General features: G+C 48.0%; 6 protein-coding genes across 6 annotated transcripts; 4 read left to right on the top strand and 2 right to left on the bottom strand.

The window, feature by feature from the left end:
• Nucleotides 1-830: 830 nt before the first annotated feature.
• Nucleotides 831-1,541, top strand: FIESC28_00772 (uncharacterized protein; the record flags this gene model as incomplete). The annotated part of the gene is made up of 1 exon (XM_031154923.1): nucleotides 831-1,541. The coding sequence occupies one exon, from the start codon at nucleotides 831-833 to the stop codon at nucleotides 1,539-1,541; it is 711 nt and encodes a 236-aa protein (XP_031021069.1).
• Nucleotides 1,542-2,541: 1,000 nt separating this feature from the next.
• Nucleotides 2,542-4,167, top strand: FIESC28_00773 (uncharacterized protein; the record flags this gene model as incomplete). The annotated part of the gene is made up of 1 exon (XM_031154924.1): nucleotides 2,542-4,167. The coding sequence occupies one exon, from the start codon at nucleotides 2,542-2,544 to the stop codon at nucleotides 4,165-4,167; it is 1,626 nt and encodes a 541-aa protein (XP_031021070.1).
• A 1,128-nt stretch (nucleotides 4,168-5,295) lies between these two features.
• On the top strand, nucleotides 5,296-7,176 carry FIESC28_00774 (uncharacterized protein; the record flags this gene model as incomplete). The annotated part of the gene is made up of 1 exon (XM_031154925.1): nucleotides 5,296-7,176. The coding sequence occupies one exon, from the start codon at nucleotides 5,296-5,298 to the stop codon at nucleotides 7,174-7,176; it is 1,881 nt and encodes a 626-aa protein (XP_031021071.1).
• Nucleotides 7,177-7,430: 254 nt separating this feature from the next.
• On the bottom strand, nucleotides 7,431-9,314 carry FIESC28_00775 (uncharacterized protein; the record flags this gene model as incomplete). The annotated part of the gene is made up of 3 exons (XM_031154926.1): nucleotides 7,431-7,637; nucleotides 7,685-8,372; nucleotides 8,422-9,314. 3 exons carry the CDS (start codon nucleotides 9,312-9,314, stop codon nucleotides 7,431-7,433), a joined length of 1,788 nt encoding a protein of 595 aa, XP_031021072.1.
• Nucleotides 9,315-10,049: 735 nt separating this feature from the next.
• Nucleotides 10,050-11,242, top strand: FIESC28_00776 (uncharacterized protein; the record flags this gene model as incomplete). Its single annotated transcript, XM_031154927.1, has 4 exons — nucleotides 10,050-10,064; nucleotides 10,252-10,598; nucleotides 10,728-10,811; nucleotides 10,864-11,242. 4 exons carry the CDS (start codon nucleotides 10,050-10,052, stop codon nucleotides 11,240-11,242), a joined length of 825 nt encoding a protein of 274 aa, XP_031021073.1.
• Nucleotides 11,243-11,456: 214 nt separating this feature from the next.
• On the bottom strand, nucleotides 11,457-11,724 carry FIESC28_00777 (uncharacterized protein; the record flags this gene model as incomplete). The annotated part of the gene is made up of 3 exons (XM_031154928.1): nucleotides 11,457-11,492; nucleotides 11,551-11,598; nucleotides 11,653-11,724. 3 exons carry the CDS (start codon nucleotides 11,722-11,724, stop codon nucleotides 11,457-11,459), a joined length of 156 nt encoding a protein of 51 aa, XP_031021074.1.
• Between the last annotated feature and the right edge of the window lie 226 nt (nucleotides 11,725-11,950).

The raw sequence follows: 11,950 nt of genomic DNA on the forward strand, positions 1-11,950 counted from the left end.
GGAAAAGTTGAAAACTCCTCTCAAGCCCAACACAATGTTCAAGTCTCAGTGATAATCGACCCAGAAGATAACGAGGCTAGCCTTGGTTCTTCAAATACATTACCCCAACTTGAAACACAGCAGGACAGCGGTCAGGATACACATAACAGCACTTTTGACCATGGTAGGCTGGAATGTATCGGGCAGTAATTCTAGTTTGGGAACAACGAGCTGAACTTCCAGTCAGTCGAACGGTATCTTTTGGAGTCGTTCTGGCTTGGTATTACAGAGTTTGGGTTGACAATAAACTATTAACTTGGACCCTGATCACTTAAGCAAACACATAGCTGAAAACTCAAGGATTCTAGACCCTCCAACAGTGTTCTATAATTGAAGGATTAGTGACGCTAAGCTTATTTTCAGGGGTCTCACCATCCCGATTGGCGGGATTGACGCGCTAACGCCTCGCTTCTTCCAGCACTAACTGCTTCTTCTATAGCACTTCCAGCTATTGATTCAAAGACTGAACTATTGATTAATATGTGGAAATAGGGATGAAAGCCTTAGCATAAATACTTATATCCCTGAGCTACGTCTTTCTTTTCTCTTCCGTTTCTACATCCATGCCCTAGTGTCCTAGCAGAGCCATTGCACGATGCGATCCAAGGTTGTACTATTGGCCTTGGGCCTCTTTGCGGCGGACTCCGTGTTTGCTAGTCCTTGTAAGGCAAGATCCTCTTGTAAGTGGAATGAGCCATGAGCACGAGTCGTAGGAACGTGTCTAACCAAGAATACCTTCAGCGTCAAATGAAGTGACGACGGCGTCTACGGTTGTAGGGGGAGAGACCACCATGACTATCTCTGCAGCAGAAACCACCGCAACATCGGATGCCTACACAACTACCACGGGGACGAAGGACGCTGAGACGACCACCGAAATCATCACGACCGCAACATCAACTGACCAGACAACGACCACTGCCGCGCCAGAGACTGAGACAACTACCGACATCATGACCACTATAACTTCCGAGGCAGAGACCACTACAGCCGCTGCCGAGGCCGGCCCGACCTTTCAAATAATTGCTAGCGGCGGCTCTGCAGATGGCGCAGCTCTGCAAGCTCCGGACACCATGGAGGCTGACGTAGTAACGTTTAATCCTCCCGCCTCCGAAGGGTTCCGACCAAGAACATACATCCTCGAGCCTAACACCGGCCGAGTCAAGGATCAGGACAACGGCCGGTACCTGTGCGGATACTATCAATGGACTGGCTCAGTTCAGTCAGTTCAGCCAGCCTATGTTCAAGCCTGTACAGGTACCCCCGGTCCCAACCAGCCTGCCGAGTACCTGAACTGTGAGATCTTTGAAGGCACGCTCTTTTGCACGCTTCCGCAAGCCATATGCTACCAGGAAGAAATAGGCATGGATGTAACATGCGTAACTTCTCGCAATGGGATTTATGATACCGTTTATGACCCTGGGGCTGGTAATCAATATATCCTTATTGGCGGAACTGGTATCAATTTGGCGCCTATTGAACTTATTGCTCAAGAAGTATAAGGATGGGCTAAGAATGACTCTTTAGGTCGTGTTATCTCCATGTAGTTTCTAGTAGAAGCTATTTTCACGGCCTATGATTGAGCATTCGGTGGCATGTTGGATCATAGTTGGAATTTCAAGTTATTGCTTCGGTGTGGACTTATTGGTTGTATTATCTCATTGTACGGATAGTGTAATGTGTATTCAAGGACACTTTACACCATTTAATATTACTTTGTTTCCTGAAATGAGGGACAAGAACTGCGCTGCTCCGGTGAGGTCGGGGTTTGCGGAGACCATTAATGCGGCTACTGACAACGACTCAGATGCCATTCGATGGTCATCTCAAGCTACTTACGCAAGAACTGTCGTTAAGGCCTTGGGTGGCGGGTGAGACTGGCAGAGCGCTAGACAAACGTATCTTTGAACTTATGTTTGTACCCCAAGTAGTACCTGAAAGGCATCAATAGGCTGCAATCCAGTCTATTCACTGGCATTCCTCTCATTGAGTTCTGTCTGCATCTTCCTGCATTGCCAGCTAGCCACTGTCAACGTCGAAATGATCTAGATTCAATACTTGCAGCGAAGCTAGCCGGGTCTGTCAGCTCAGCTGCTCGTTTAAGACGTCACTAGTGTGCCTATTGGCCCTAACCTGGTGACCTAACAACCCCGCCACAGCGGCTGCGCCCGCTATCATGGCGATGGTTGATATACTACGTCGCTTTAAGCCTAAATCAGTGCCTTGACAGGCTACATAAGCTGTTTCACAACAGTCTAGACCTGCTAAACGTCTTGAGACATAGGTTCTGTTTTAAAACTATTGACAATAGTTCACAATAGCATACTGCACGGAACTTATATAGACATGGGCAATGCGATGGATAACTTGAGTCAAGGGTAATCCGGATTGAGCGAAGACTTATGTATATAGACAAGACATGCGTACGTGCCAGTCAGTCGAACAGAACCGTCCCTCCATATTCCTCCTTTCAATTGATCCTTTTCTCCATCAATTATCATAATGTCGACAGCTATCGCCGAGGACCTCGTCGGTGCCTCTTTGAAGGCTCTTGCCAAAGGCGCTGGCGAAGAAGCCGTCAGTGAGATCTGCTCTTCGCTGATGGGTAGCGTCTTTGGTGGAGGCGACGATTCTAGTGCTGCAGCTGATGCAAAGATTCTCGATCAGCTCAGCCAGATTATGTCCAGCCTTAGCCAAGTCCAGGACTCTCTGAATCGAATCGAGCAGGCTGTCGCTCAGGTAGATCTTGACGTTGCTGCCGCCGCCATCCAGCAGCAGGTCTCCATCATCAACTCGACCTATGATACATACTTTGATGGCTTGAATGGTCTTGCTGCAGCAGCGAAAGGGACGGACCCTGCCTCTCCGCAAAACTTCGCACAATACCGCGATCGCCTTGTGGGGGAGTCAATTAACGTCAAGAACAATATTCCTACCAACTTGAACATCATTCACGGGTTCATCATTGACCAGGACTTCCTCGGAAAGCTAGCAACAGCCAGCAGCCCAGGTATAGATATCGTCGATTTCTATAGCAAGGTGAAGCTTCCTTTGATCAAGATTGCGATGGTTGAGATAAAGGGAGTCCACCTCCTTCGCCTTGCTGGCGCCGCAAATCAGGATCCCAGAGTCGACTTTCCTGATGCTGCAGTTGCCATCCAACGTGCACTATCAAACATGGAACTGCAAGACCAGGCACTGCCGTCAGCAATCGGTGCGGAGACCTGTGGCTTTGTATCTGGCATGCTAACCAGTTACCCCAAGCCGGCGCCAGCCTGTATCAGCCCTCTTGAAACAAGGGGACTCACCTTTGGCAACCAGAATGGCGACTCGACATGGTACGGATCTGAAAATGCCCAACTATGGCATATTGAGCCAGCGAACGACAACTGCATTATTACGGATGGCTCGAAGGTCAATGCATTCCGCTTGCTACACGTGGATTCGAATAAATACCTATCTATCCAAACTAAACCCAATCTCCCTATATTTAATCTCAAAGTTTTCAACCTGGGAGCGGAAGATTTTGATAAGGCAGCAATCTGGAATTTCCATTTGACTACTGACAAGAAACTTCAAATACAATCCCAAGATTATCAAGATACCTACCTTACGGGAGTAAAGGACTTTGGAGATGACTATCAATCTCTTCATTATGTTTACCTGGCGCAAGACTACGGCAATCGTGCGAAAGATACTCAGACATTCGTTGGTAACACGTACCAAGGCCCAGTCGGCGACTTCTGGCCTGGCAACGTCACCGAGATGCACGATGGAGAGTACTTGATTCCAGGATCTTATCTCTATGACAATCACCAAACGTACAGCTTTGGCTTCAGAGACAACAAGCTTGGAGTTTGGGACATCAAAACCAATACCTGGAAATGGGATTTCGGTATCCTTGTGGGTATGTCCCGCAACTATTACCTCAGATTCTCAAACAGTGGCGTATTGACGCTGTATCATCGGTCTGACGCGCTCCGGGCCTGGGGTCCACCAAACCGAGGTGGGACTTGCTATGTACTGGGAATGTCATATGGGGGTTCCTTGTTGATTGAAACTGGCGAAGCTATGTATGGCAACTGGTCCAGTGACAAACCAGATATGGTACAATTATCGGATTCATAGTCCTTGAAAGATGCAATTGATGATGGGAACCTGACTTTCGGGCGACCAGCCACAACGGGGTTAAATTCATGCTCTGGACTTGACTTTTAACCAGATAGCTAAGAATGATTAGCAATATACAATCCTGGCATCCAAGATTGGCTTTCAAATAACAAGGCCGGGTTATCATATACCTACTGAACACGTATCTTGAAGATAATCTGGAAAGGTTTGCTTCAAAGTAGGCAATGGCGGCTTGAGGATCATGAAACAGTTTGCATCCTGCGAAATTTTAAAAGTATATTAAGTGAGAATATGTTCAAAGTTATCAATCCAGCCTCCCTGTCAATGTCTGCAATGCCAACCAGATTCGCCGAACTTATTCAATCAGGGATAACGAGTCTACGGCACAAGTACGTTGCTCTTTATGGCCAGCGTTTTCCTGGCAAATCTCATAGCGGCATCCAGGCGCAGTGATAAGGTTTTAGTTTATAGTGTTAAAACATTTTGACTCTGACTTTTGCATGAGGTCGTCCTCGTTCCCCTACCCTAAAATAAACTTCGGGTTAACAACCAGGCTTTATGAAGAGCAGATGACGCCAAGCCCATTTCATCGGGAATAACAGGTCTGAGGGACAGTACCCAGATTCATTCGGTCACCATTTATAACAAGATTCGACAGTGTTATAATTCTACTGCACTCACTGTATTGTATTGTCAGCACCTCCATCGATTTTCAAATCAACATCGATTCTAACCAATTAATCCCCTTCCGCCTCCTCCTTAACGTGGCGTCCTCGGTTACGCCGGCCGGGAATTACGTGCCGTCTTAGAGTCTCGGCACATAACCCGAGTTAGCTCAAACCCTCTTGGCTTTCGCCCGCCAAGAAGCTACATTATTTCCAGAGCGCCAAGAGTATCCATACCAAGTCTCTCATGCCCCATAAATGAACCAGGCGTGCGTAAGCAGACGGCCAGAATCAAGGAACACAGGTCTTGGGTGTTGGGCTTTGACTTAAAGGTTTGATGATACGCTGGATGACGTTTTATTTTTGGTTACCATATAGGATGGATGAATTCCTCTGGGATGATTGATCTGCATCTACTTATTGTTAGTGGATTTGGCATCAATTGATCTACGCTGTCAAAATGGTCTCTCAAAATGTCTTCAATCTGTGCCAAGCCACTGAAACTGTTAGTTCAGCTCTAGCAAAAGACCCAAGTCAATCACCCGGCGACATTGTCAAAGAATTATACCACCGCGAACACGATATCAAACCAACACCACCACCGTCACCACCAAACGAATCCGTCAGTGCCGTCGAAACAGCCTTCCAATGCGGCCGTTGGGGCCCAACCGTACCGAGTCAACTCTTCCTCCAAGCCTTCGCCGACGCTCTACAATGTCTAGACAAAGACCCAATGGCTGCAGTGGTATCTCCTCCTCTCATGGGCACCCATGGCACGGTACCTCTTACAGTTATTGCGCCTCTTGCGGATATTATGCGGCATACTGCTAATCTTATCGTGCGTGCTCAGAAGGAGGTGTTTCTGATTACGTGCTCATGGGCTCCATCCGTCGCACAAAGACTGATCAAGAGCGCCTTGATCGAACTGTCAAGACGTGCTGGTCAGAGAGGGGATAAAGTCGTTGTGAAGGTCATGTACGACAAGGCCACGGCAGCCAATGTCAAGAATCCACATCAGCACGTCAAGCAGAAATCCTACACGTCTGATTCAGTCGACCTCCCTTCACCAGAGGAGATACCGAACATCGATATGGAAGTCGTCAGCTTGCACAAATACGTGCTAGGCACCTTGCATGCCAAATTCTGCGTGGTGGATCGCAGGGCTGCGGCTGTTATGAGCAACAATACTGAGGACAATGATAATCTTGAGATGATGATCCATGTCGAGGGACCTATTGTTGACAGTATATACGACACTGCTCTTATCACCTGGAACATGGCTCTTAGTCCAACGCTCCCTCTGTGCGGCGATTCTCCTCCCCCATCCGAGAATGGCGTGCATCAATCGAGCGAAGTGCCTGTGTTTCACGACCCATTTACAGCCCAGGACCAAGTCGCCGATGCTAGTGACCCAGCACTAAAGGAGCACACCCCAGAGGATCCACACTACGACGAAGATATGGCAGGCGAAGTGCGACGCATGCAAGCCAGCTACGAAGACAAAGACCACGAATCCCTCCTTCAAGCAGCGAATCGCAAACTCAACGTCGCAGCCCCGAATAAAGTTGATCCTACCGGACCTGAGATCCAACACGGCGAAGAAATGACGCCATACATCCTCAATGAAAATCCCACGCCCGTTCCCATGGCCCTCGTGTCTCGTGCACCCTATGGTCCTATAGACACAAAGAATGTCAAGGTTCCGCAAAACGAGGCCTGGCTATCGTTGATACGAAATGCTCAACGGAGTATCTTCATCCAGACACCAGACTTGAACGCCGCGCCGTTGATCCCTGCACTTATCGAAGCCGTCAAACGAGGTATTGAAGTGACATACTACGTGTGTTTCGGCTACAATGATCCTGGCGAAATGATGCCCGGCCAAGGCGGAACAAACGATCAAATTTCCCAACTCCTCGTCTCATCACTACCAGAAGGTAGCCCAGAGCGCGAACGTCTACATATATACAATTACATCGGCAAAGACCAAAACCACCCCATCCACCAATCCTTGAAATCCCGATCCTGCCACATCAAACTACTTATCGTAGACGGCAGCGTCGGAATTCAAGGAAGTGGTAATCAAGATACTCAATCTTGGTTCCATAGTCAGGAAATCAATGTTATGATTGATAGTCCGGAGATTTGTAAGATGTGGAGGGAGACTATTGATAGGAATCAGAATACAAAGATGTTTGGAAAGGTTGCGGAGGATGGAATTTGGAGGGATAAGGAGGGGAACCCAGGGAAGGGATATATGGGGAATCCGGGGAGTGTTATGGGGTTTGTCAAGGGTGCTGCTGGGATGATTAGTAAGTGGAAGAATACGGGTGGGTTCTGAGGTCGTCTGGTCTCTTTTTGTTGGAGTTTTTCAGTTCATTAATGATACACGAAAAGCGACTTGTTTGTACCATTAACTCTTTATGATGCCACTACAGTTTGACTAAACGAGTCCCATATTCCTACGTGTCCCTTTAGTGAGACACCAAGATGTCTGACTCATCGTATGGGCGATACAAGTTTACAACTTTGAATCAAATCGATTTACTATTTTTGTTCATTCAAAGCTCAATCACAGCAAATAACAGTCTTCTACTAACCCTTCTTCATAGAGGCAAGATAAGATTCCACATCCGACTCCCTCAAACGGGTAGCCTTACCATTAACCTGCTCCCCAATATCCGTTTGGTAAGCCTTCATCTTCTCCAGATACTCAGGCATGAAGGCGCCAAGAATTCGAATAGCGAGAAGGGCTGCGTTGGTGGAGTTGTTGATTCCCACGGTGGCAGTAGGGACGCCGCGCTGGAAGATGTTAGTCTGTGTGAGTGAAAGAGTGGGGTGAGACTTACAGGCATTTGAACAATGCTGAGAAGAGAGTCCATGCCGTCGAGGTGAGTCGCCTTGACGGGGACGCCGATGACCGGGAGGGGTGTGTAGGCTGAGACCATGCCCGGCAGGTGAGCAGCTCCTCCTGCAGCGGCAATGATGGCCTTGATACCGCGCTCGGCAGCAGCCGTAGCGACATCACCCATCTTGACGGGTGTTCGGTGCGCAGAAGTGATATCGACTTCCCAAGGAACACCAAACTGAGTCAAGATATCAAGACCAGGCTTGAGAACAGGAAGATCAGAGTCAGAGCCCATAGTAACAAGTACCAAAGGTGCAGGAGCAGATTTGGCAACGGCCTGCTCAGGTCGCATAGCCTTGCTCTTGGCGTTGATTCGCTCTTGGCGCATATCAGCTGCCAATTGAACAAGAGGTTGCGCAATGTCCTCGAGTTCCTTGATACTGCAGTCCAGACCAGTGAGAGTGATGTGACCGATCTTACGGCCAGGCTTGGACTGCTTGCCGTAGAGATGAGGGTAGACACCGATCTTGGGAGCGAACATGGCCTTGGCCTTCTTGACGAGGGGATGGTGGGATTCTGGTGAGGCGCCGCCGAGGATGTTGATCATGATGCTGGATGAGACGTGGGGGTCGAGACGTTCAGGGAGGGGCTCGTCGAGGATGGATGTGAGTTGGGCTTTGTACTGAGACCTGCGATCCGTCAACACCCGCATGATATGGGGAAGAGTGGGGGACTTACATGTAGGGAACGGCTTCGATGGTGAGATGACCAGAGTTATGAGGTCTAGGGGCAATCTCATTGACAAGAATCTCATTCTTCTCAGTCACAAACATCTCCACAGCGAAAACACCACGTCCCCAAAGTTTCTCAACGACTGACACGGCAACATCCTGCGCACGCTTGGAAACCTCTTCAGGTGTATCACGAGGAGGCATGTACACGCGGGAACAGACATTATCCTCATGGACAGTCTCAACACAAGGGTACGGCACAAGGCGCTTCGTCGTACCATCGGCGTCTTCTGTGCGGATGACAATGACGGAGAGTTCGCGCTGGAAGGGAACGTACTTCTCAGCGTAGCATTGAAGGTTGCCGAATTCGTTCACGGCGGTCTCGATGTCGTTTTCGTTGGCGATCTTGATGTTTCCCCGTCCGTCATATGAATCCTTTCGAGACTTGAGCATGAAAGGCAATCCATACTTGTTCGCAATATCCTTCAGCGCAGCGCGCATCTCATCGTTGCTGGAAGCTTGAACAGCAGTCTGCTCAGCGATAGGGATACCCTGTTTACCAAGATAATCCTTTTGCTCATACTTATCCTGGATAAGACGCAGCGTCTTCCAAGAAGGATAAACAACCACCTTTCCCTCCTTACTCAACTCCTCCAGAGTAGCCGTCTCGATATGTTCTGTCTCAACACTGAGAACACTGCAGTTTGACGCAAGTTCTCTGATTTTGGCAGCGTCTTTGAAAGAGCCGTCGACGTGGTACTTGCTGCGGGAGACTTGCTTTGCTGGGGCGTCTTGGGCGTCTAGGATGGCGATTTCGACTTCGAGGGGAGAGGCCGCTTCGCAGAGCATGCGGCCGAGTTGGCCGCCGCCTAGAAGGCCGATTTGAGGTCCTGTACTCATTTTTGGCGGTTGCGGTCGATGAGATGAGGGATCGTGAGTTTTTGCTGGGTTTGTGCGATGAGGTCAGAGCAAAGACAAGGGAAAAATTTAGATCGGAGCTTGAGCCGGAGGTGGGGCTCGCGGGGGAGGGGTATGACTAATCCCAGCTGTCAACTAGAGGAGTAAACAATGATGCGGGCAGTGGCTTTAACCTTGGAATAAATCACCAATTGAATCAGTTCCGTATCTCAATTCAATTGGCGATACTATTCACTGTGTTTACGGCTTTTAGCTGTTCGTCTTACCGGGATCGGTTCTCACACTCGATCAGGTCAACCTCCGATATCGTCAACCCCCACCAATTCTTTTTCAGTGGATCCCCGCGCTATCTTATCGCGACATGGGTCGGAGCAGATGCAACTCAAATTCAAATCCATAACAAGCCAACACTCTTCTGCTGGCGAAAAATGGACCCGAATCTTGATCTCTGTAGGAGCTTAATGCATCTTAACTCAACCCAGCACCGTCAACGCCTCCAACATCTTCCCGAAGAAGAATATGCCAGGGTTAGGGTAATTGCCGAAAGAGAGCAGGAGACCCAGAAGTTGAAAGAACTCATTGCAGGCCGGGACCTTGTACAAGTGGCTTTCACTAATCCCTCCCAAATTATAGCGTGTCAACCGCTGAAATATGCCCTACTTGGCCGGACTACCTACGACCGTGACGAGCATTCAATGGTTACACGTACCACCAACGATGTCGCAAGAGCAAGTTTCACCTTAGTTGTGTTGATTTGAATTGTACAACTTGATGACTGACCTTTAAACCCCTTAAATAGGCAAGTTCCATCTTAGTTTCTTACATCGCAAATTTTGATAAAAGTCCCCGGCCTTTTCTCTTAGATGCGTGGAAGTTAGTCTATTGCGATATATGTTATGTCAATGAGGGTAAACTGCAGGACATCTACGAAGAACGCCTTCGAGAAGAACGGCTCCAAACCCCTGCCGCCCGTGCCAGAGAGCTTGTGCGGGACGATGAACTCAGGAAAGCTCGGAGGAACGCTGAATGGATGATTCCGGCTATTGAGCGTTTTTCAGATGAGGCACAAGCACAGGTCGATCAGGAATACAGGCAATCCATGGAACCCTTCTTACAGCTTTGCCAAGACGAACGAACGAGGCAAATCATCTTAGCACCGCGGGGATTCGAGAAAACCTTAGAACGAATCTGGAAGTGGGTATCGCCGGCGCCGCCAGCCTGGATACAAAAGATCCTTGAGGTTAAAGAAGAGTTTGGTTTTATCTGGTACATGTCCAGAGAGGTCCAATAGAAGCACGGGAATAACTGGCACTCAGTCTGGGGTAATTTACATGATCTCTCTTTGCCAAAAAGGGTAACCTGGTCTAGTATTCATTGCCAGGGCTATGGCAATAGGATGACTTTGCGTGGATTGGAAACTGAGAAGTGGCCTACGTTTTATCCCAACGAGAGTATGGCAGAAGATGATGACTTGCGAAAGTAAGTCAAAAGATGCATTTAGCAAAGAATGCATGTACTAATTACGCAACAGACACTTCAGAGAAGAGAATCACGATCTTTTTACTGCTGGAATTCTACGGAATACTTTTATTGTCATACCTATTGAATTAACTTGCGAGGACAATCTTCGTCGTACAGAAGCTAGTGGTGATCTTCTTGATCCTTATTGGGTTTGGGCATATGATGCAGACTGGGACAGTTCAGAAGAAGAAGAAACTGTCTTTGATGGGGAGAATTACCAAGGGCGTATAAAGGTAGCTATTTGGTCGGTTAACTCATGGTTTTATGCTGCTCGCAGCGAGGGTACAAGTCTTCGGGATATGTGGCTAAAGGCACAGCAGCATCCTGAAAAGTTATGGATTTGCTATACGAAGGAATTAAAAGAGTGGGATCACGAGCCGTACATTTAATCTCAGTCTTGTCATGATAACTAGGGCTCCTGTTACCTCAAGGCGTAGCCCAATTAAACATTAGATCGATTTGCTATAGTGATTCTCATGACCTGTTTCTATGACTGAACTCTACTGTCTAATCTCTTTGAAATTGTTCCACGCGGACAGCCCTTTGATCTTCGAAAGAAATTTTGCTTACCCTGGACAGCAAGGGATTCAAACACTGTCCCATTTACAGGATTACAATAGCCGTGAAACTGATTATCCACTAACGAAAAAAGTTAGTCAGTGCAAGTCACTCGTGCCATAAGAGAACCGGCACTTACCATCGGCCATGCACCACTTGTCATCTCGGCGAAACGACTCAAGACGAGCTGACGAATATTGTTAGTAGGATTTGAACTGGAAATAAGGTGAAAAAGACTCACCCAAATAGCCAATAGTATCACCACTGCGCTTAAAGTCCATTTCCAGTTCTTCAATCCCATTGGGGTTGCCATTATAACCGCATGTTCAGGGTAGTCTCTGTCGCTGATCCAATAAGGAAGACCCTGGTCAACGAGCGATTGATCCCAATTGAGTATAGCTTGATCGAGGACCATATCATCTCCATCACAAGCCACCAATCAGCCACATGATTACTTCTGTTCTTTCATGAGTCTACAGGTTCAAATACGAACCAGGCAACCGCAATCTGATTTATCAAAATTAAAAAAAAAAAAAAAA

The sequence above is a fragment of the Fusarium coffeatum genome, assembly GCF_003316985.1.
Source record: "Fusarium coffeatum strain FIESC_28 chromosome Unknown BRIP53273_contig_21, whole genome shotgun sequence".
Taxonomy (NCBI): Eukaryota; Fungi; Ascomycota; class Sordariomycetes; order Hypocreales; family Nectriaceae; genus Fusarium; species Fusarium coffeatum.